Source organism: Danio aesculapii, chromosome 18 (genome assembly GCF_903798145.1).
Source record: "Danio aesculapii chromosome 18, fDanAes4.1, whole genome shotgun sequence".
Classification (NCBI taxonomy): domain Eukaryota; kingdom Metazoa; phylum Chordata; class Actinopteri; order Cypriniformes; family Danionidae; genus Danio; species Danio aesculapii.
In genome coordinates this window covers 33,578,500-33,600,495 of record NC_079452.1, presented here as the reverse complement: position 1 = coordinate 33,600,495, position 21,996 = coordinate 33,578,500, and the positions used below count along the sequence as shown (strand labels likewise).

The following is a 21,996-nucleotide window of genomic DNA, read 5'->3' as shown; positions in this document are numbered from 1 at the left end:
GACGAGCAAAACAAAAGCAATTCATCACAGAGACAGATATTTATAATATGTGACCCTGGACCACAAAACCTTATATTGCACAGGCATATATGAGGGAACAGCTAAAAACACATTGTATGCTTCAAAATTTTTCTTTTTTTGGCCAAAAATTATTGTAATATTAATAAGTTTAATAAGTTAAATTGTTCTCTAATATCTACATAGGTGTATGGCTTCAGTAAGTTCAAAAAATATTCAGAAATGGTTTTATATGCCAATTTATTACTTAATTATTACATAAAATACCCAGTAATAAAAAAAAAATTATTACTTAATTATTGCATAAAATACCCATAGAATCAGAAGGTCCATGATTGACCATATTTGGTTCATGTCGTGAATATTACACGCACACACAGACAGAGCATGATATGCGCTAGGGTTGGGTCGATAGACGATGCCATCGTCCATCACCGATGGCCAGTAGACATCACGATCCTCCGCCCCACCCCCATCACAGCAGCAACCCACTAAGGCCCTGTTTAAACTAACATGTCTTAGTTTTAAAATGGCATAGAAATGCTCCACGTCCACACTAGCGTTTTACCTAGCATTTCTGAAAAGATCTCCCTCTATAGACCTTTTTCTTGGCTGCTGCATGGAGGGCACCATAGCCACCAGCGTCTTCCGGTAGAATGTTTAGAACTTCCGTTTACAACCGGTAATTTGTGCTTCGAAAATGGGTTTCAATAGCGTTTTGAGTGGATTACTGAGTGTTTTTGTGACACACAACTTTGAAAGGTGTGTGTTAAAGCCTTATAATCTGTCAGATCTGTGGTTCAAAGTGCGAGAAAAACGTTCTCCTAGTTCGAGTGTCTGCCGTCAGAAATACAGTGTGTGTGTGTGTGTGTATGTGTGTGTGTGTGTGTGTGTGTGTGTGTGTGTGTGTGTGTGTGTGTGTGTGTGTGTGTGTGTGTGTGTGTGTGTGTGCGTGCGCGTGTGTGTTCCACACACACACACATGCAATACTTCACTGCATTATAGAGCAAACCAGATTACTGGCATGAAACTTAACAGGTATGAAAGTCCTGCAATTTACAAAAATGAGCAATAAAAGTCCGTTACTGATACTCTGCTGGCTGATGTGCATGTTGATTCTAACCGAGAGCCGTTTATGTTTCATTTATTTTGTGTTGTGTAGTATTTACCACTGTGTGGGTTTTCCTGTCATTTCAAAACGCCACTTTATTTTCACTTTGTGACAGTTATTAAATCAATGTGTTAGTGGGACAGTACCAGCTACGTGTGTGTGTCAAACATTTTTAGTGAATTACATTTGTTTGGATTGGTTATATATTTGAAAGAAAGAGAAAATGTTGACTTTAGGGATGACGCTGCTTCATTTAAATGGCAAAAAGAATTTTAGTGAAAACCTCAGATACTGTTGGTTGGTTCCTGTTGGTTGTGCACCTTTATACCAAGCAAGTTTGTTGATGCCATTATAACGACAGATCACTCTGCCTATTCATGCCAGAGTGGTAATCTGTGTGTAACTTATCTTTATTTATTTATGATTTGGTTATGGGTAAAACAAAGACTATGCGAGTCAGGTAATGAATCAGTTATGAATTAATTAATTATTCATAAATAATTAATTCACCGCTGCCTACGATGACAATGACAATGCCATCGTCCATCGCAATGTTTCATATAAAACATTGTACGATGCCAAATTGGTCGACATCGCCCTACCTTAATATGCACTGAAAACGGATAAATATAAACCCAATCAGAGTAACGTTAAGCTATTTTGGTCACCAGATCTGTTGTGGATAAAGGCAAAATTATAATTAAACTTGACAAAAGAGAGTGATAGAGATGCATCGTGTTGTATTTTAAAGCTACAGTCAATATAAACACAGCCAGGAATTAATATTCACCTCTGCATGAACATATGACAGTTGAGCTGAGTGATTTGACACGATTCAGCAGTCTACATGTTTGCTGAAACATGTCTTGTGCTGTCGTTGCCCAGTAATGCACAGTAAACAATTTGGGGCTCGGGTTTTTAAAATAAAAGTCTCACATACATACTAAAGCCAGGCTCAGACTACAGGAGTTTTAAAATCCTAATCGACAATAAAATCTGGTTGCAGCACACACGAGAAGAATCTTCGGCGATTTCATTACCTCAAATCCTAAATGTGCGCACACTACAAGATATGAAAACCACAGCACACACTACAAGATATTATTAAAATTATCCTGACAGATGGAGCACATCACCCGATTGCAGAATAACTCGCTTTATCTCTTATTATTATTATTTATTATTTGTTTTAGGCTATAGGTTACAGCCACTACATGCCAAACTGCCACTACATGCAAAACATTCTCATGCACCTAAATAGGTTCCCGTTTGCGTAGCTGTTAAGGCGATTAGAAAATTAAATAAATTCAGCATATGTGCACGCAAAGTGAACCGCATATTATTTATTGTCTGTTTGTATTTCTCTGTTTATTTCTCTCTCACACACATGCAGAGCGAACAACCTGCAGAATGAAAAGATGGTGCTTGTTGAAAAGAGTGCATTGACCAAACGAATGTCTAATAATAATAATAAGAAGAATATTAATAGTTAGAATATTAATAAGCTAAGAATAACTCCACAATACCGGGATGCGTTGTGCTTTGACTGGCTATCTAGTTCAAAAGCAAAACTGTAACCTGTTGCAAGGTATAGCCTAGTGTGGAAAAATATAATTCACAATGCAACGAAACTCTGGTCTGCAGTTATCTCTCTCTGGAAAAAAAAATCCTCTTCTAGCCTATACTCTCTTTGGCTTACAGGACTAAATGTTTTTTATACTGTTTACTATTCTATCCCCTATCCTAAACAGCCAACATAAAATAGGGTCATTGCTAGGGCCAGACAGATAATCTTCGCTGAGAGTCAGAGCCGATCGAAGTCATCAACAAGAATTCATCTTCGATTCTCAGAAGGTGAAAATCAGGCCTAAATCACGCTAAAACTTTTGTAGTCTGAGACGGCCTTTACCAGATAATCTTCGCTGAGAATCGGAGTCGATCGAAGGCATCAACAAGATTTCATCTTCGATTCTCAGAGGGTGAAAATCGAGCATAAATCGGGCTAAAACTCCTGTAGTCTGAGACGGTCTTAAGAAAAATATATGCTTAATCTGAATCAGAAAGAGCTTTATTGCCAGGTATGTTCACACATACGAATAATTTGTTTTCATGACAGAGCTTCTACAGTGCAACAGGATTTCAGAGACAGGACAAAAAACAGATAATAAATATATTTTAAAAAAATAGAAGTAAGTAGTGAATGCAAATTGACAAGTGTATGTACAGGTATATTACTATATACAACGTTATACGTGCAGCTGTTATGTGCAAATTGGCATGTAAAAACTAAATAGCTAAATAACTAAAGGAGGAAAATTATCACTGTTTATCACTACAAAACGTTTGGCTTATCAAACGCAGCCTGAGGCGTGCATATTAATGATTTCAGAGCTTTTTTATGGTCTCAGAGCTTCATATAAGTTGTGTTCTTTTGATGACATAGCTGCTCGTCAGGTCTGGATGAATGACCTAAAGTAGGCTTACGTGCAAATGTGGAGGGCATGGCCCGTGAGTCTCCTCACAGTTTGTTTTGTCTTCTGATTGGCCTGTTGTCCACCTGGCTTTTTAGCCTCGTGTAATTTACATGAGAATGAGGAAACAGTGGTGTCTAAGGCTCACAGCATACCCGTTTCCATATATCTCTTATGATTGTATTATGCCTTGGTATACCCAGATTTTCATAATTGGGCACCTTTAAGTAAAGATCAAGTAAATTTCCTACTGTAAATATATAAAAACTTAGCATTAATGTGCCTTGCTAAGTACTTTATTTTGACAATCTTAAACGTGATTTTCTCACTATTTAGATTTTTTTTGCACCCACAGATTGCATATATTTTTAAATATGTATATCAGCCAAATTACTGTCATCCTAACAAACTACATATAAATGGAAAACTTATTTATTTATCCTTCAGAGGTTGTACAAACCTCAATTTAGAAAAATCGACATGTTTTGTCTATATTTGGTAACTACATTAGGAAGCAAGTTAGGATTTTATTGAGCGAATAAAGTAGAAATATGTAGTTATTATATAAACAGGCTCTAATAGGCTAAAGGTAAAGATATCTGCCTTATTAATGAAAGGAATCGATTAATTAATATTAGTTAATATTGTTGAATTTATCAACAAAGAAATCCTTGTTCTTTTGCTGCATCATCAGCACCAGGTTATCATTACTATGAGGACATACTGTACATATCGTACTGTTGATCCTGTATAATAGAATATCTAATCAACATCTTTGGTCAAATTGTGAAGCACTACAAAAGAGCACAGCAAAAATAGAATTTAAAATCACAATTTCAGACAAAATTACTGTTGTTTTTAAATAATATAAAACATTTGTGTTATTACATTAAAATCTATGCATTCAGCAGATGCTTTTTTTCTTAAAAGGACTTGCATTAGAAAAACAAAAGCGGAGAGACAAAGGAGACAAAATATCTCAAATAAAAAGATTATTCGACAACTAGGTTAGGAAGCAAGATTAAGACAGAAAAATCATAATATGAAGAGTGTAAAGGCATAACATTATGTATATACAGTTGAAATATGATTATGAGAACAGGCTATAAACTGTGCAGCTTTATTCTAGAAATAAATGAGGTACATTTGGTTATATCATATTGTAGGATTTATCAACAAAGAAATGTCTGGTCTTTGGCTGCGTCAGGTTATCATTAGCATGAGGACACTGCAGTGGTTATGAAGGAAATTTAAATTATTCTGGTAAAAGCACCTGATATATGTTCAGAAAATTGCCTCTTTTGTTCATTGGCAGTTTGTTGTCGGCTCTACTTCACTTTGATGTCCTCATGACTTCATTCTCATATTATTAATTTAGATCAATAATACTTTGAATTTAATATAACGCTACAGCTTTATTCTTGAAACGTCGACTTTTTATGCTATAAAAGACCAGCAGTTTTCAAAACATCACACTTTTTTAATGATTTAAATAAAAGTTTTTGTTTTTAGGGACGAATTTAGTGATTTTGAGGCCCTAAGCAATTTCTGCCACGGGGTCTAGCAGTCCTAATATACAACTTTATTTTTTTTTTAAATCTCTACATTTTAAATGTTTTTTTTTTTTTTTTTTTTTTTATGAATTCACAACAAAAAATATGAAAAACCATTTCGTTTTTAAGACTTTATTAAGAAAAAACCTTCATCTGATTTGACTTCTGTACTGCTCCATGATTGGGGTGGGGGACACATTTGCATTGAAAATTTTTTTTTTTTTTGTTAAACCCTTACAATACAATATATAATAGAAAACTATGTTATATATAAATTATAAAAACTTAAAGTAATTTATTGAGGGCCCCCAGATTTGCCAGGGCCCTAAGCTGTCGCTTTCCTTGCTTATTGGTTAAATCCGCCCCTGCACACAGCACATAGTAAATTCATAAAACAAAATTTTATGTTGTACGTTGTTGCTTTAAAAAGTTCTGAAATGTTGGTTGCTGTTGCATTTAGCAGCATTGCTAGAGGCTGTGGATAATTTTTGCTATTTCTGCACAGAATTTTGTAAAAAACTTAGCACATTTATGCGGATTGAATTCGGGAGTATCGCAACTAAAAACTTAATATATGAAATAAAAAATAATACCTTTATAACTTTTATTTAACTTAACCTTGTATTTAATGCAAATCCAATTAGATCCACTTATTTGGTAAATAAAGCAAGTCTCTCTTAAAATATATCTAAAGTCTGAAAATGTTACTTTACAATCTGTATTGTAAATAAATGAAATGGACATTTTCATTCTAGTCAATAATACTACTGAAATTAATTTAAAAACAGAATAAATATAAATAGACTCAATGACGGGCTAAAAATCTGTGGAAATCTGCAGATTTCTACATGCGCACTTTCCTTGTGGGCCTAGTCATTGATAAAAGAGGTATGGGGTGGTTGCCAGGTTGACAGAAAAAAGGAAAGTATCCTAAAGATGCTCCAGATAGAATTTAGCTTCTATTGAACCCTAACAAATTGCTTTAAAGACTACTTAAAAGGTTGCATCAATAACCCTACAAAACGGTTTCACCTACCAGCAGTCAGAGCCTCATTTGCTGCCTCTTGCACCGAGTCTATTGACCTGTCCGTCACCACCATAACCACAGCTTTAGGGATGCCCATCCGTGCCCCGCTGGTGGAGGAAACGGCTGTCTGTACAGCCAAGCGCAGAGCAGCTCCTGCAGAGACAGAGAAATAAACGCCCCTGTGTGTTTGGCAGGCCGTATATTTGAACTGTCAGACTGTATCGTGTGTGTGTGATCTCTGTGTCTGCATGTTTACCCAGTCGTGGTGTGTTGTCTGTTTTGCCGTGTAGAGTTTCCAGCAGCTTAAGAAGGTTGTCTTGTGTCTGTTCATCTCTCCATGTGACCGCCACTGCTGATTTCGCCCCGTACACCATCACCGCCACCTGCGTGTCATTACGACCTACAGCCCAAATACAGTTGAAGTCACAATTATTCACCCTCCTGTGAATTTTTTTTTTTTTTTTTTATATTTACCAAACGATGATTAACAGAGCAAGGAATTTTTCACAGTATTTCCTATAATATATTTTCTTCTGGAAAAACTTTTATTTGTTATATTTTGGCTTGAATAAAAGCAGTTAAAAATTTTTTTAAACCATTTAAAACCATTTTTTAAAACCATTATTTTTTTTCGATTCTCTATGGAACAAACCATCGATATACAATGACTTGTCTAATTATTAGGGCCAGACGGAATCTGCGGGCATTTTTTTGCTATCACTGCGCAGAATTTTGTTAAAAATCTGCGGATTTATGCAGAATGATTTTGGAAGTATTATAACTAAATACCTTAATATAGATCCACTTGATTTGGTAAACAAAGCAAGTCTCTTGTATAATATATCTACTAAAAGACAGAAAATATTACTTTACTGTATTGTGAATAAATCAAATGAATATTTTCATATTAGTCAATAATATTACTGTAATTCATTTTAAAACTGAATAAATATAAATTTACACACATTTACACAAGTAAATAAATAGAATCAATGATGGGCTGAAAATCTGTTGAATTCTGCGCGTGCAGATTCTGTGTGGGCCTACTAATTATCCTAACTTACCTAATTAACCCAGTTAAGCCTTTAAATGTGACTTTAAGCTGAATAATAGTATCTTAAAAAAATATAGTCAAATATAATGTGCTGTCATCATGGCAAAGATAAAATAAAAATTATTAGAAATGAGTTATTAAAACTATTATGTTTAGAAATGTGTTGAAAAAAATCTTCTTTCCGTTAAACAGAAATTGGGGAAAAATATATACAGGAGGGCTAATAATTCTGGAGGGCTAATAATTCTGACTTCAAAAGTTCTAGATGTAACCATCAAAACATACACTTTTTTTTTTATCAATGTCACAATGACTTACCGATATTTGTGCTCTTTATAAACGTTTTCACAAATGTTTTCAAGTCTTCAAACTGGCCACCTGAAGAAGCTCTTAGCAGGAACAACACGTCCATGGGTTTTGAACATGGCACTGAGCAATCACACACACATACAAAGATTAAAAGCGGTTTTCAAGCATCAAAAATGTTTTCCATATAGTTGATGTAGTTATTCATATTATTAATACTCCGAAATAAAATAATTAAATGTAATCAATGAAAATTAAACTTAAAGTACAAATGAAATCAAAACTAACCATATTGATTTTGTTAGCTCACATTGCTAGTTTTGTTCATCTGTGCATGTCATCAAGAAAAAATGCCCTTGTAATCTAAAATTAAAATCTGAAAATGCACTTCCTGTTTGTTTTCAGATAAATTTTCAGATTACATCTGTCTGAGGTATTGGGTGTGGCTAACATACTTAACCACGCCCCTCTAACCGTCAGTTTTGACAACAAATGGAGAGGATGAGGAGTCTGTTAGGTGGAAGTAACTCTCCCAAAACCCTTTCCGGATCTTTCTGAACGAAATGCCTACTTCGCTACATCCAATCAGCTTGCAGTAGAAAAAAACAATCCACGCCCACTGTTTTCTCATTTAATATTGTTTCTCTAGGGACTGCATCACAATATAAAAAAAAAAACGGTTGCAGCTTCCGGTTCATGCGAACCTTAAAGGCACAGTTTGTAATTTTGGCCACTAGAGGGTGCCTATTCACAACAAACAAAGGAGTAGTGATTGAGTGTGGAATCATGGGAGTTGTGGTCTTCATCACATTCTGCTCCATCAGAATACATGTTCATGCATGAGCTTTTATTATGCCACAGCACACTGCTTCCGCTTGTGATTATGCAGGAAAGAAGCAGTTTTATCAGACTAAATACTTTTAGGCTTCTGTTATAATGCTGATCTGTGCAATCTTTTAAAATACACAACATATTAAAGTGTCTGTGGTGTTTCCCTGTTTTCTATAAAACCAAACCATAAATCAAAAGTGTGTGAATAAACATAAACACACACAGAACAGTCGGGGTCACAAGTTGAAATTGATGATTTCTTTGGGTAAAACATTTGGGATAATGTAAGAACATAAATCAGCAACACATTTAACACTGTTCTAGTGATTTTTGGATATTTTGCTACAAAAATTTTACATTCTGGGCCTTTAATAATCTAAAATTAATTCTTTTTTTTTAATCTAAAGTAGTGCATTTGACAGGAAGTAGCACTGTAACTATTTCCATTCCAGTTATTTGGTGTACATGTATATCACTATGTTTCAGCATCATTTGCCTGCCAATTTTCACACTGACTGGGAGAATTACATCATTCTATTGTTCCACATCATTCACTCTCTCTCTCTCTGCTGCCTTACTGTTCCTTTATCTTTTATTCTTCAAAATTACAGCAGTCACACTCATTGTCAATGGAATATCTGAGAACTGAAATGAAAAACACAGTGTGCAGTGGAATGATAACAATAAAATCAATTTATAAGAAAGAACATGGTAGACTCTCAAAAATAATTGTACAAAAGCTGTCACTTGGGTGGTACATTTTAAAACGTACATGTTTGTATTGCACCTAAAAGGTCCATATTGGTACCTTAGGACACATATTAGTGTATAAACACTGTACTTTACTGGTTATATGTACCAGCCAAAATGATATTTTTGGTGTTTTTAGCATATCACTTTGTAAACATAATCCTAGAATGGGGACTGTCAAATGGGAAGTGCATCCGCTGCTTAAAAAACATATGCCTGAATGGTTGGCGGTTCATTCCGTTGTGGCGACCCCTGATATATAAGGGACTAAGCCGAAGAAAAATGAATGAATGAAAATGGCCAAAAATGGCCTTTCTCATATTCTGTGATTGATTTGTTTGTACTCATTGCACTGTTAAATGCAGACTTAACTGTGGCTTAAATCTGCCAACTGCTGCATGCCAACTAAGACTACATCTCTCATTTGCATAGAGCAAACCGTCAGGCTAATATAAAGGTAAGAATGATAAGCAATATAATAACCAACTTGCACATGCTACAGTCACAAACAGTAGACTAATTAGTCGGTTGATTGACAATACGCATACTCGCTTTGTGTATTTTTTTGTCTGAAACCTTTAATATATCCACATAGTTGTTTAAATTAATGTCTCGCCCATTCAGCAGGATCTTGCGAGGCTCAGTGGTGGTCCCATCAGCGATCTCCAATAATATCTGGCTGCCAACCCAACCGCCTTCAGATTAATGTGTTTCATATTTTCTGTATTTAACATTTATATATATATTTTTAATGGTTACGAATAGGGCGTCATGGTGGCGCAGTGGGTAGCACAATCGCCTCACAGCAAGAAGGTTGCTGGTTCGAGCCTCGGCTGGGTCAGTTGGCATTTCTGTGTGGAGTCTCCCTGTGTTCACGTGGGTTTCCTCCATGTGCTCCGGTTTCCCCCACAAGTCCAAAGACATGCGCTATAAGTGAATTGGGTAAGCTAAATTGGCCGTAGGGTATGTGTGTGAATGAGAGTGTATGGGTGTTTCCCAGTGAAGGGTTACAGCTGGAAGGGCATCCGCTGCATAAAACATATCCTGGATAAGTTGGCAGTTCATTCCACTGTGGCGGTCCCAGATTAATAAAGGGACTAAGCCGAAAAGAAAATGAATGAATGAAAGAATGTTTACGAATAATAAATATAGAGTGATCTGTGTTGTCGAACTTGGTTGGTAAAAAAGGTGCTCAACCAACAGGAATCAACCAACAGTGCCTGAGGTTTTCGCTAAAATTACTAAGTACAAGTGTGAAAGCGAAAGATTAAAGCAGTGCACTGACGATGTGACACGTTACCTGAAGACCAAAGAGTCGTTAGATAGGGACAAGATGAATTAAATATCATGTTTAACAACTATAGTGAGACGCGATCCAGCAGTACATCCTTGATAAACTGTCCGACGTGCACTGCTCTCTGGAATTTTGTGGTCAAAGCTGACTGCCTGGAGCTCAGACGTGTGCAAATGCTAGAGTGGATGACAGAGTGTGTGTGTGTGTGTCACATGATGTGCGTTTTCAGCGGTATAGTGTGGAAGGATGGCTTTTCAGAAACACTAGATGAAACACCATGTGGACGAGGTTTCGTTCTAAAATGCCATTTTAAACCTAAGACGTATTAGTGTAAACGGGGCCTCAGTGTGTATTTTTGGAGAGGGTTGTTGCTGCGACGGGGATGGGGCAGAGGATTTGCTGAGCCAGTATCGCAATCTCTATCGGCCATCGGCGATGGGCGATGGCATCGTCTATCGACCCAGCCCTAGTTTAAAATAAACACTTTCTCTGAATGTACGGTATAGGAGAAAATGTCAAACCTAGGTGGGCTCTGCAAAATTAATCGGAGAAGGAGGTGGGCTTGAAGTGAACAAGGTTAAGAAGTTCTGCCCTACACTCAAAAAAAGACTTTTGTTGCTTGTTCAAACTACTTATTTAAAATGAGCTGAAACAACATAATTTTTCAGGTTTTCTTGGGATAACTTAATTGTTTTATGTTCAATCCACTTAAATTTGTATAAACTAATAAGTTAACTTAATTACTTCATGTTGTCAACATTACAAATATTTTTTTACATGGTAGAATGTAGTGAAAGGTGAAGTGACTGTAGTGTTGATTCTGACCTGAAGGGGGCAGTGTGGCTCTCGGTGGAAGTGTGGGCAGCAGTGGCCTTCTAACAGTCTTACTGATATTGATCAGCATAGGCCGCAGTGTCCTGAGGTCAGAGGGATCCTCCAGCATGATTGGCTTGTCCGGGAAGCTCAACAGTGCAAGATCCTCATATTGAATTTTTTGGCCGATCCCAATCGGATAGATTTTCTTATGAGTGGAGCTCGGAGGCCGCTGAATGACGTCTGTCGGAGGACTCTGTGTTATGAGAAACACCAGCTGGTCTGGAGTCTTACTGGGTGTATCTGAAGAGACCGTCTCGTATACCGATTGAACGGCATGACCTGTGTTGACCTTGGCACCTTTGGTCCAACGCAACTGTCGCATTCGTTGCACCACCTGCTCTCTGTGCTGCAGCTCCATGCGACTGATTTCCACGGTAACGGTGACCGAGTACATCATCACCGTAATGCGTAGATTCTCCGCCTCTTTCTGATCAAGTGAAGTGATGATATCAATCAAAGAATCACGCGTCTTATTGAAGCCATCCTCGCCCGTAGCGTTTGCGTTTTCCAAGAGGAACACAAGATCGTAGGTTGTGACCGTGGTTGGAATGAGTGTCGTTCCAGCACTCGGAATGCTGGGAAATGCAGTTACAACTGCAGCAGTTGGAGGAACAGTGAGTTTAGTAATTGCGCTAGTCGTTGGAGTAACTGAAGTGGTGCTGGTTTTTGCTGTAGGAGGTTTCTTTGGAGGTTCAGGATCTAATCCCAAAGTGCAAAGGTAGTCAGTAATGCTCAAAGCTTCATCGTCCAGCTCTGTTACGCTGCTCACTACGTAGGCACGACTGCTTGGCGTGGCTTTCGTGATCTCGTTGACCTGAGCCATGTTAACATCGGGCCCGAGAGCCACCGTGAGGATGGTGATGTCCTTTTTACGCAGCAGACGTTGAGTACTGCGCATGGGCCGAGGATTAGCACTTGCCGTCAATAGAATCGCAACACGTCCCGCATGCTCACGCTTGTTTTTATCATAAATGTAGACGGCAAGATATTTTATGGCTTCATCCATGAACGCGACATCACCACCGGTGTACCGCATCTCCCGCACCATCTTCTTGAAGATCCACTTTTGCACTTGCATATCGTAACTTTTCACACCGGAGTGGAAGAGGAGGACTGTGGCGCGAGTGTGAGCCGAGCCCATGCGAAAACGCTCCACCACTCTGAGGATGAAGAGTTTGATCATGCTGAAGTCATCTTCGCTAAGAGCTGAAGATCCGTCCACAAGGAAGGCTAGGTCCATGGCTCTGTCGCAGGCATCCGCGGGTACCGGGGTGGAGAACGGCAGCGGGGTGGGAGTGACGGCGGCTGGTGCCAGTGTGGATGTTAAACCAGTTACTGGACACGGCCCACACGTCAGTGTGTTGCTCTCACAGTGACTGAAAACAACACAAACACACATTGATAACACTTTACAATAAGGTTGTATTAGTTAATGCATTTACTAACATAAACAAACAATGAACGATACATTTATTACTGTATTTGTTCATGTTAGATAGTGTTAGTTGATGAAAATACAGTTGTTTATTGTTAGTTTGTTAACTCATGTTGCATTAAAATTGATTTATACTTCTGCGTCAAGAGCACCCGTATGCTCCGGCGCAGGCTACGCGTATACTCATAGCGCTCCATTCACACGGGGCGTCAGCTTCAATGCTTCCCATTCACTTTGAATGGGTGACGTCAGATGTTACCGAACTGCATTGTGAATCTGTCAGCGCCGCTTCAGTGGCGTTGCTCGTTGCAGAAGTTGAGACTTTCTCAACTTTTTAAGTGCCAATGGAAACGTCAGCCAATCAGATCGCTGTATGCAAATAGACCACCTCAGACAGTAGCCGATTGCTGACTAATTTCATTGGCTGTCGCTGCTATGACGATCGCTTTAGACCCAACACGCCCTCTGTCAAGCATTGACGCTGAAGCCCCATGTAAATGGGGCGTAGCCCTTGCCGTGGCCGTCGCGCACCTCTCAAAAAGTGTAACTGCACGTCGCAACGACCCGTAGTACAAGCTCTGTGATTGGTCGGCTTGGTAGCGCTGACAAGTGTGGGCAGGACCGAGACTCGTGCAAACCCGTTGGAGCGAGTGTTTACAAGTGTCGAGTCCCGTGAAGGAGCTCCAGAGAGAAACTTTTGTTTTGTGCTTACCTCATGATTAAATTAGTTACACGTTCGCCGGTTCCCACCTCGAAACGAGTGAGTTTGAGATACTTCTACATTAAGGTAGCGTTCAGAAAAAACTAAACACAAGCGAAGAAACTTAACATAGAGAAACATAAAAACCTACTGCCAGCTAGCATTTTGGAAGTTTCATTGCAAAGCAACACAAAAAGCGCACAGAAGTATAAATGCACGGCAACGCACAAGGCTTGAGCCGTGGGTCACACCAATCACTCGACGCAGAAGTATAAACCAGGCTTTAACTAATGTTATCAAGCATGAATTTGGATGTTAATAATGCATTAGTAAATGTTGAACTATCATTAATAAATGCTGTACAAGTATTGTTCATTCTTAGCTAAATACATTAACTAACATTAACTATTGAAACCTTATAGTAAAGTGTGACCCACACATTTTATATATTTATATTAATGAATTTCACAAAGCCAGCCAGATGTCGGAAAATATCAAAATGATTTTCATGACAGTTTGGAACGTCTTCATCCTCTACAACTCTCATTTTAATATGGGAAATTCAGTATATTAAAAATAGTACACATACAGTACATTTAATAATATAATTTATGTGTTTATATAGTAGTTGAAATATCTAAAACTGAAATAAAATAAAAAAAACTGCCTAAACTGAAATATTAAAAAATATTTAACTATTACAAAAGGCAAAAGCACATCCTAAAAGTACTTTTTGTATGTGACAAATAAAAATTTAATTTGAAAAAAAAATATCAAATGTAATTAAATAAAAAAAAATAAAAAGCTAATATTAGAAAATATTAAATATTTTAATAAATAAAATTGAAACTTAAAATACATGAAAATATAAAAAGTAAAAAGCTAATATTAGTATAATAAAACTAGTAAATAACATTTTAATAAATATTTAATTTATAAAAAAAATTAATTGCTTTATAATTCAGCAAATTACTGTTGAAATTTCTGCATAAAATAACAAAAAAGGCGCTCTGTTTTCATTCAGAAAAATGTAAACAAAATAAATAAGTAAATAAAAATGTTTCACACCATATCTGGCAGAGATGTGGATCTTCATGGTTGAGGATGAACTGTTTTCCGTGCGAGACTCTCTGTCCGTCATGAACACACACCTGACACTGCGACGGCTCCACACACTTCCTTAGCACCTCGTCTAAAAGCTGCCCTGAGGGATTCAAGCAGACTCCAGTGTGAATCAGCCAGTGAAAGTGACACTCTCTTTTTACTATGGAGCTAAGTGTGAATTGGCTGTACCTGGCGGGCAGACGGCGTGGCATCCCTCCACACAGGTGACGGGGCAGCTCAGAGGCTCTGGGTGCTGGCAGGTGGACGGACAGGCGCTGGCACAGGTGTTGTATCTCCACTCACACTGAACCCCGGACTCCTTATTCAGATCCTCACAGCTCAGAGCTGAGGAAAATTCCATCATTCAGAAACACTGTTTCCATATATATATATATATGGGGTTAAAGGGGTAATTTAACCAAAACTTAAAACTGTTAATTATACAATGGGCTCTATGCACAGCTAAAGTTTTAAAGCCAACGATAAATATACGGTGAAAGCTTAACGTGACTATTTTCAATTTCACAAGATTGTTTTTACAGCATCGATAATGTAATTTAATTAAAATACATTTAGTTAAATAGACTTAAGCATTCATTTAGTTGTTCAAGCGTAAAACAAGATGAAAGACTGTTGTAACCACTAGTGCCGTCAGTACCAGCAGGCTAGCGCAGAAATTCTATTGAAAATACTGTGGTAAAATAAACTTTCATATTTAAAGACATGGCAGGGGGGAACTGAATTTTATGAAGTGCTTGTTGTCTGATCTGAGACCCACTTCATATCGTATATCTAACAGGCAATGAAGACTGATTTTTAAAGAATTTAGATCTTAAACATGACAATTTTGTAATGGAAAGACAGTTCACCGAAAGCCCTTGGGCTATACCTGGCTAAAAGTTAAAAGTCTGTGTGCATATATTTTTTATACAATTGTGTGAAATATGACAAATCCAATCAATGGTTTAGATTGAAAATCTACAATTAACAAATTTGTAACTAAATGTCCATAGTTTACCGTATTTTTAGGGCGTTTTCATTTAAAAATGCAGTCTAACATATTTAAAGGTGTCCTATAAATATAATCTGGGTGTATTTAGACATAGTCGAATAATAAGCGGTCAATACATGGAAATGGCCATACCGTAAGCCTCAGATACCATTGTTTTACCTTATTCTCATGTAAATTCCATGAGTGTAAAACCCCGGTGGACAAAAAGGCCAATCAGAACACAAAGCACACTGTTGCGTGACTCACAGGGAATCTTATCTCATCATTTTCATGCACTTCATCTGGACTTGACGAGCAGCCATCAAGAGAACACAGACTCATGTGTAGCTCTGAGACCATTAATATGCACGCCTCAAACAAATTTGACATTCCAAAGACCCATTTTTTAAAATATCTTCAACTTAGAAGTTTTATATCCTCATCTCAAAACCATTCATTAGATATTCTGAACATTTCCACATTAGAGACAGCAAATAGGACACTGTTATGATAAAGACCTCCTCTTTGTATAGATTGTTCGTGTCTGGCTCTAACGAATCCTCAGAATCAAAACTAAGGTTATGGAAAGAAGATATAGAAGATGAAATATCTCTAGAGGATTGGAATGAGGCATGTAAGAAAACTCAGATACAAACAATCAACATTAGCCTGAAACTCGTAAAGTACAAATGGTTAATGTGGACATACATAACCCCTGCTATATTACACAAGTTTAACGATAATATTCCAGATACCTGTATAAAGTGTAATGAGGTAAGAGGTGCACTTTACCACTGTATATGGGAATGTGTGAAAGTGAAACCCAAGGTGTTATTGAAACAATTGACCAAATTTTATTAAAGAAATTACCATTGGATCCTAAGATTTTTATCCTGGGTATATATCCTGTTAGCCCTCTCTTACAAAGCAAAGAGGTCAGATTCATAGACGTGTATTTTACAAGCTAAACATATTATTGCTCTTAATTGGAAAAATATGAATGAACCGTGAATTGGAAAGTGGATTAAAGAAATGGAATCACATATGTCAATGGAAAAGATCACATACATTGTCAAAAAGAAACAAAACGTTTTTGAAGATATCTGGAGACATTTTAATAACTTCCTGAAGTACAATGTAAATGTTGGCAGTCTGCTACAACAAGAACAAGCTTAGAGGGAGTAGGGGAGTATCATGGTCTAAACATAGACTCGGCAAACACTATCTGATTTAAACATATCCTTTTTTGTTTGTAATTTTGTTCTTGTTTATTTATTTATATATTTATTTATTTAAATTTTTTTATTATAATTTTTTTAGGGAATGGGTTGATGGGAGGGAGAATAGGGTGTAAAAAAGTTTGCTGTGTCTTCATGATTGTTATTCTCTGACTGTGTAATCTGTTGTGATATGCAAATTGAAAAAAGAAATAAATATATTGTACAAAAAAAAATATGCACGCCTAGTTTGCATGCATTAATTTATAGGTTAAGTGCAGTGGAGTTATATATAGTATGTAATTTTTATTGAAGTATATTCATTTTATTGTATTTTTTAAACTACTGTATGAAATATGACAAATCCTACCAATGGGTTCAGTTTAAAATTAACAAATTTGAAACTAATTGTCCTTATTTTACCTTATTTGTAGGGTGTTTTCATTCGATAATAGAATCTTGCATATTTATTAGCTGTGCAATATTGAAGAAACGTGATGACATGCTATTTAAAAAAAATTATAGCAATTAATTTATTTGTTTTTATTAGTGAGGTTCAGAGCTTCTACATTCATTCATTTTCATTGTATAAAAAGGTGAAACTTACGGCACAAGTCGTTGGACCTCCAATTGACCGGCAGCCCCTTCTGAGCACATTCGTGAGCGTACGCAGCAATGGTGTTACAGAAACAGGCGCAGTCACCAACCGACGGGCATGAGCAGGTGTCCTGAGTGCAGATGTCCCAGTATGGCTCAGGGTCCACCTGTAGCAAGCAAACTGGAGTCAATTTGAGGTAATAATACAAAACTTGCAGACTTTGGCGCTATAAAGTGTAAAGAAAAACATGAAAACGCCTGTAATCAAGTAACCAATAATCTGATTGACATGACAATTGGCATGCAGTGTCTTTGTTCAAGGTGGCATGAGAATCTGAGAGGTGTATCTCAAAAAACATGGCCGCCGTTGGAATTTTTTCGCAGCGTTTCAGTTTTTATTGTTGATTAAAATAGTTACGGATTGAAAAATGTGTCTACAGTTTTAAAAAGCTTGTAACTTGCTTATTGCCACTTGCAGCTATATACAATTGAAGTCAAAATTATTAGATTTTTTTTTGTATATATTTTTTTTAATATTTCCCAAATTATGTTTAACAGAGCAAGCAAATTTTCATAGTATTTCCTATAATATTTTTTCTTCTGAAGAAAGTCTTATTTGTTTTATTTCGACTAGAATAAAAGCAGTTCTTAACTTTTTAAAACCATTTGAAGGTCAATATTATTAGCCCCCTTTAGCAATATTTTTTTCAATTGTCAACAGAACAAACCATCGTTATACAATGACTTGACTAATTACTCTAACTTGCCTAATTAACATAATTAAGCCTTTAAATGTCACTTTAAGCTGAATACTAGCATCTTGAGGAATATCTTGTAAACAGAAATAGGGGATAAAATATACAGGAGGGCTAATAATTCAGACTTTAACAGTGTGTATATATATTTTTTTTTTCTTTTTTTTTCTTTTACAGTATAGAATAATTGTTATTGTGCTTGTCATAGGCAGGTCTTTACCCACCACACTGTTGCAGTCCCTGAAGATGGCGCTGGTGAGCACACGACAGGACTGCTCCACCGTCACTAGCTTCACCAGGTCTGTGCTGCACTGAGACACCACCTGAACACAGATGTCAAAACACATCAATTCAGGCCTTACTTTAGAAATACATTGTAGTTCAGGCTGTGATGTCCATGAACTCACCGAAACAGCATCAGCACAACTAGGACGAACTTTCCATGAGTTTCCAAAGTCAGCAGCGTCCACCTCCATCTGATTACTGCTGCTCAACAGATCATTATTCTGACTGCCGTCAAAATTCCCACAGAGACCACACACTTTCCCCTTAAAGAGAAACACTTATTTTAAATTATTCTTAAAGGAAAACTCCTTTTACAACCCCCCTTTAGCTAAACATTAAAGTTTTAGCATTTTTGAATCCATTCAGTTGATCTCAGGGTCTGGCAGGAGCCCTTTTAGCTTGGCTTAGCATAGATCATTGAATCAGATTAGACCATTAGCTTCTCATTTAAAAGTGAAACAACCAAAGAGTTTTGATAATCAAAGCTTCCTTTTAAGGGATAGTTCACCTAATAATTAAAGTTCTGCCATCATTTACTCACCTTCTACATGTCTCAAACCTGTTTGAGCTTCCTCTGTTGAACACAAAGGAAGATACACTGAAGAATGTTGGGGAAAAAAACAGCCATTCACTTCCATAGTATTTTTTGTTCTTACTATGAATGTCAATGGCTGCTTTTTGCATCCTTCAGTGTATCTTGTTTTATGTTGAACAGAAGAAAGAAATTAATGTTCAAGTTTAGAACCACTTGAATGAGTAATTTTAGGTGAATTATCCCTTTAATTTAACAAATAAGTTGTCCTAGTGAGGGCTTTGCTTAAATCTGGCATGTAAATCTAACATTCTAAAATATGTAAATTTTATGCTGTTTCATAAAATTCACTTATTTACATTAATATATTATTCACTTATTTAAGTTAATACATATCCATGTTATTCTACTATTTATTACTAGTTATTATAATTATTAGCAGTAAAAACTGAAAACAAGAGTAAAACAAAATACAATATTAGAAAAATGTTTAGTTAAAATTATTCAGGAATTAGATTTAATTCGAACATACAACACGCTTTCTAAATCTGATAAAACGCGAGGTGAAATTTAAGATATGAATTTCTTTAGTTAACTAGATATATGTGTATAAATGTGTGTTACCCTGTACTGTCCGTTGATCTGCAGGGAGATTCGGGTTCCCGTGTCCCAGGTAATGGAGATGTGTTTGCCGAGCAGAACAATATAATACAGTCCAGATCTCACAATCTCAACCTCCGTCTCCTTCAGCACAGGCCTCTTCATCCTCACCTGCAGAAGAATAGCACACACATAAACACACACACACACACACACACACACACACACACACACACACACACACACACACACACACACACACTATAACTTCTAACACAATAGGTCATATTCTTTTACATGGAAGAATAATTCATGAACAGTAATATACAGAATATTTTATAGAACACAATTATTATATTTCATAATTTTTTATAATTTTTTTATATTTTAATGAAATTACTTTTATTCTCCATCATCGAAAAAAATAGGAAATATCTGGTTTATGAAGTAAAATGGTGTCACCTCTCCGTGCTCCATGACAATCAGTCCTCCCATGTACAGAACTGTGATGCTTTTACTGCATCGATAACCTGCGATGCCACAAGCCGAGTTCTCTACCAGAACCCTGAACGTCCCATCCAGACCATTACAGTAATCCTGCTCGGACAGATGGAGAACAGTGAGACAGAACATGCTCATTATTAGAGGTTAGCACGATATGATATGGCTCTATGGTCCTATACGTCCTTGAGTGTACACACACATTTATTAGAGAGAGAGAGAGAGAGAGAAAGGGATGGATGGATGGGTAGATAGATAGATGGATGGATAGATTGATGGACAGATGGGTGGACGAATATATGAACGGACAGACAGATAGAGAGACATGGATGGAATAATGGACGATGGATGGACGAACGGAGAGATGGATTGACAGATAAAGACATATGGATGGATGGATGGATGGATGGACAGACGGATAGAGAGAGATGGGCAGGCAGATGAGTCCATGTGTGTACACACACATTTATTAGACTTATTATTGGACTTCTCACTTAAATTCTTTATATAGCACAATAAAACAGTCATGGACCATTGTGTTGTATACAAATTGAATAAAATTGTCAAATAAAATCAAAGAAATACAATATATAAAACATAAACATAAAACAGGAAAGTGCATGCTCAGATGACTGAGGTATCATAGGCTGTTTCTAACAGGTGAACTTTCAGTTTCTCCTTGAATATGGATTCTGTGGAAATTATCCTAATAGAAAGAGACTATTCCATAATTTGGGCCGACAATGGCAAAAGCTTGGTCTCCCCTTCAGTTTAATTGGTGGTTAACAATAGACATGATAACTTGGTAGCATAACTTGAGTGATTTACTTGCAATGTAGTGGATTGGCCTAAAAATATCAAAACTTGGAGGCATAATATCGATATCACCTCATTCCCAGAAATATCGCAGGAAATCTGCATATTATTGAATATCTACACCCTTATTGAATATAAGAGGAGAATATTGGCTTTACCTGAGCGAGCACATACTGGCAGGGTCCAGGGAAGGAGAATTTAAGTCCGTCAAAGCTGATGTAGTGTGTGTCTCCAATAGCACGACACACACCGTCACATACTCGCTCTGAACACTTCCACTGACGTTGCTCACACACACTGAAACACACAAGGAGATCACATGAGGATTTACATCTCACATTACAGCTATGTTTTTTTTAATGCACATACACAATTCCTTAATGAAAACACAAAGATGTGCATAAATTGTGAATTGTGAAGCCAAATAAGTTCTGCCAAGACCTTTTCAGTTAATCAAAGTAATTCGTTATCACTAGCTTTTAATTAACCCTAGTTTTAAATCATTTGGTTGTGTTGTTTCAATTAACTGTGTTTTGTGATTTCAATTAATAATTGTACTGAGTGTCTTTTAATCTTTCTATGCATTTGTTTGGAGGCACAGTGGCTCAGCACTGTTGCCTCACAGCAAGAAGGTCACTGGTTCGAGTCCCGGTCTGTTGGCGTTTCTGTATGGAGTTTGCATGTTCTCTCCATGTTTGCGTGGGTTTCCGCCGGCTGCCCCGGTTTCCCCCACAGTCCAAAGACATGAGCTATAGGTGAACTTAAAGAGCCCCATTATACATTAAAAAGGGTTATATTTTGGTTATATGGGTCTCCAACAACATACTGATACGCATGCAAGGTCCAAAAACACTTTTATGGTCTTATAATATGAATTATACCAGCGACTCCCATATGAATCCTTCAGCGATTCATTTGTTCCCAAACCCCTCCTTAGCGCAAAGTTAATCTGCGCTGATTGGACCGTTGACAGCCTGTTGCATTTGGTCGACAGCGTTCAGCGCGAGACAGTAAAATGCCCAGCACGGTTTGTCTGAAGCACTCCTTTCCCTCACACTTCCATTAATATCCGGGTAAGCACAGCGTCTTCATGACACATGACTTCAGGATCTATCTTTGCTGCTGTGTTAGTGGGCGGGGTGCAGGTTAAAATTTTCACGGGTTTGTGCACG

General features: G+C 37.1%; 1 protein-coding gene across 1 annotated transcript in view; it reads right to left on the bottom strand.

The window, feature by feature from the left end:
- The window catches only part of vwf (von Willebrand factor), a 92,645-nt gene that overhangs the window by 43,438 nt on the left and 27,211 nt on the right, over positions 1-21,996 (bottom strand). The window contains 12 exon segments of the mRNA XM_056478287.1: positions 6,190-6,333; positions 6,437-6,580; positions 7,553-7,663; positions 11,241-12,667; positions 14,495-14,630; positions 14,720-14,875; positions 17,346-17,502; positions 18,315-18,413; positions 18,498-18,638; positions 19,532-19,678; positions 19,970-20,104; positions 20,983-21,121. Coding sequence (XP_056334262.1) covers positions 6,190-6,333; positions 6,437-6,580; positions 7,553-7,663; positions 11,241-12,667; positions 14,495-14,630; positions 14,720-14,875; positions 17,346-17,502; positions 18,315-18,413; positions 18,498-18,638; positions 19,532-19,678; positions 19,970-20,104; positions 20,983-21,121 — 2,936 coding nt within the window.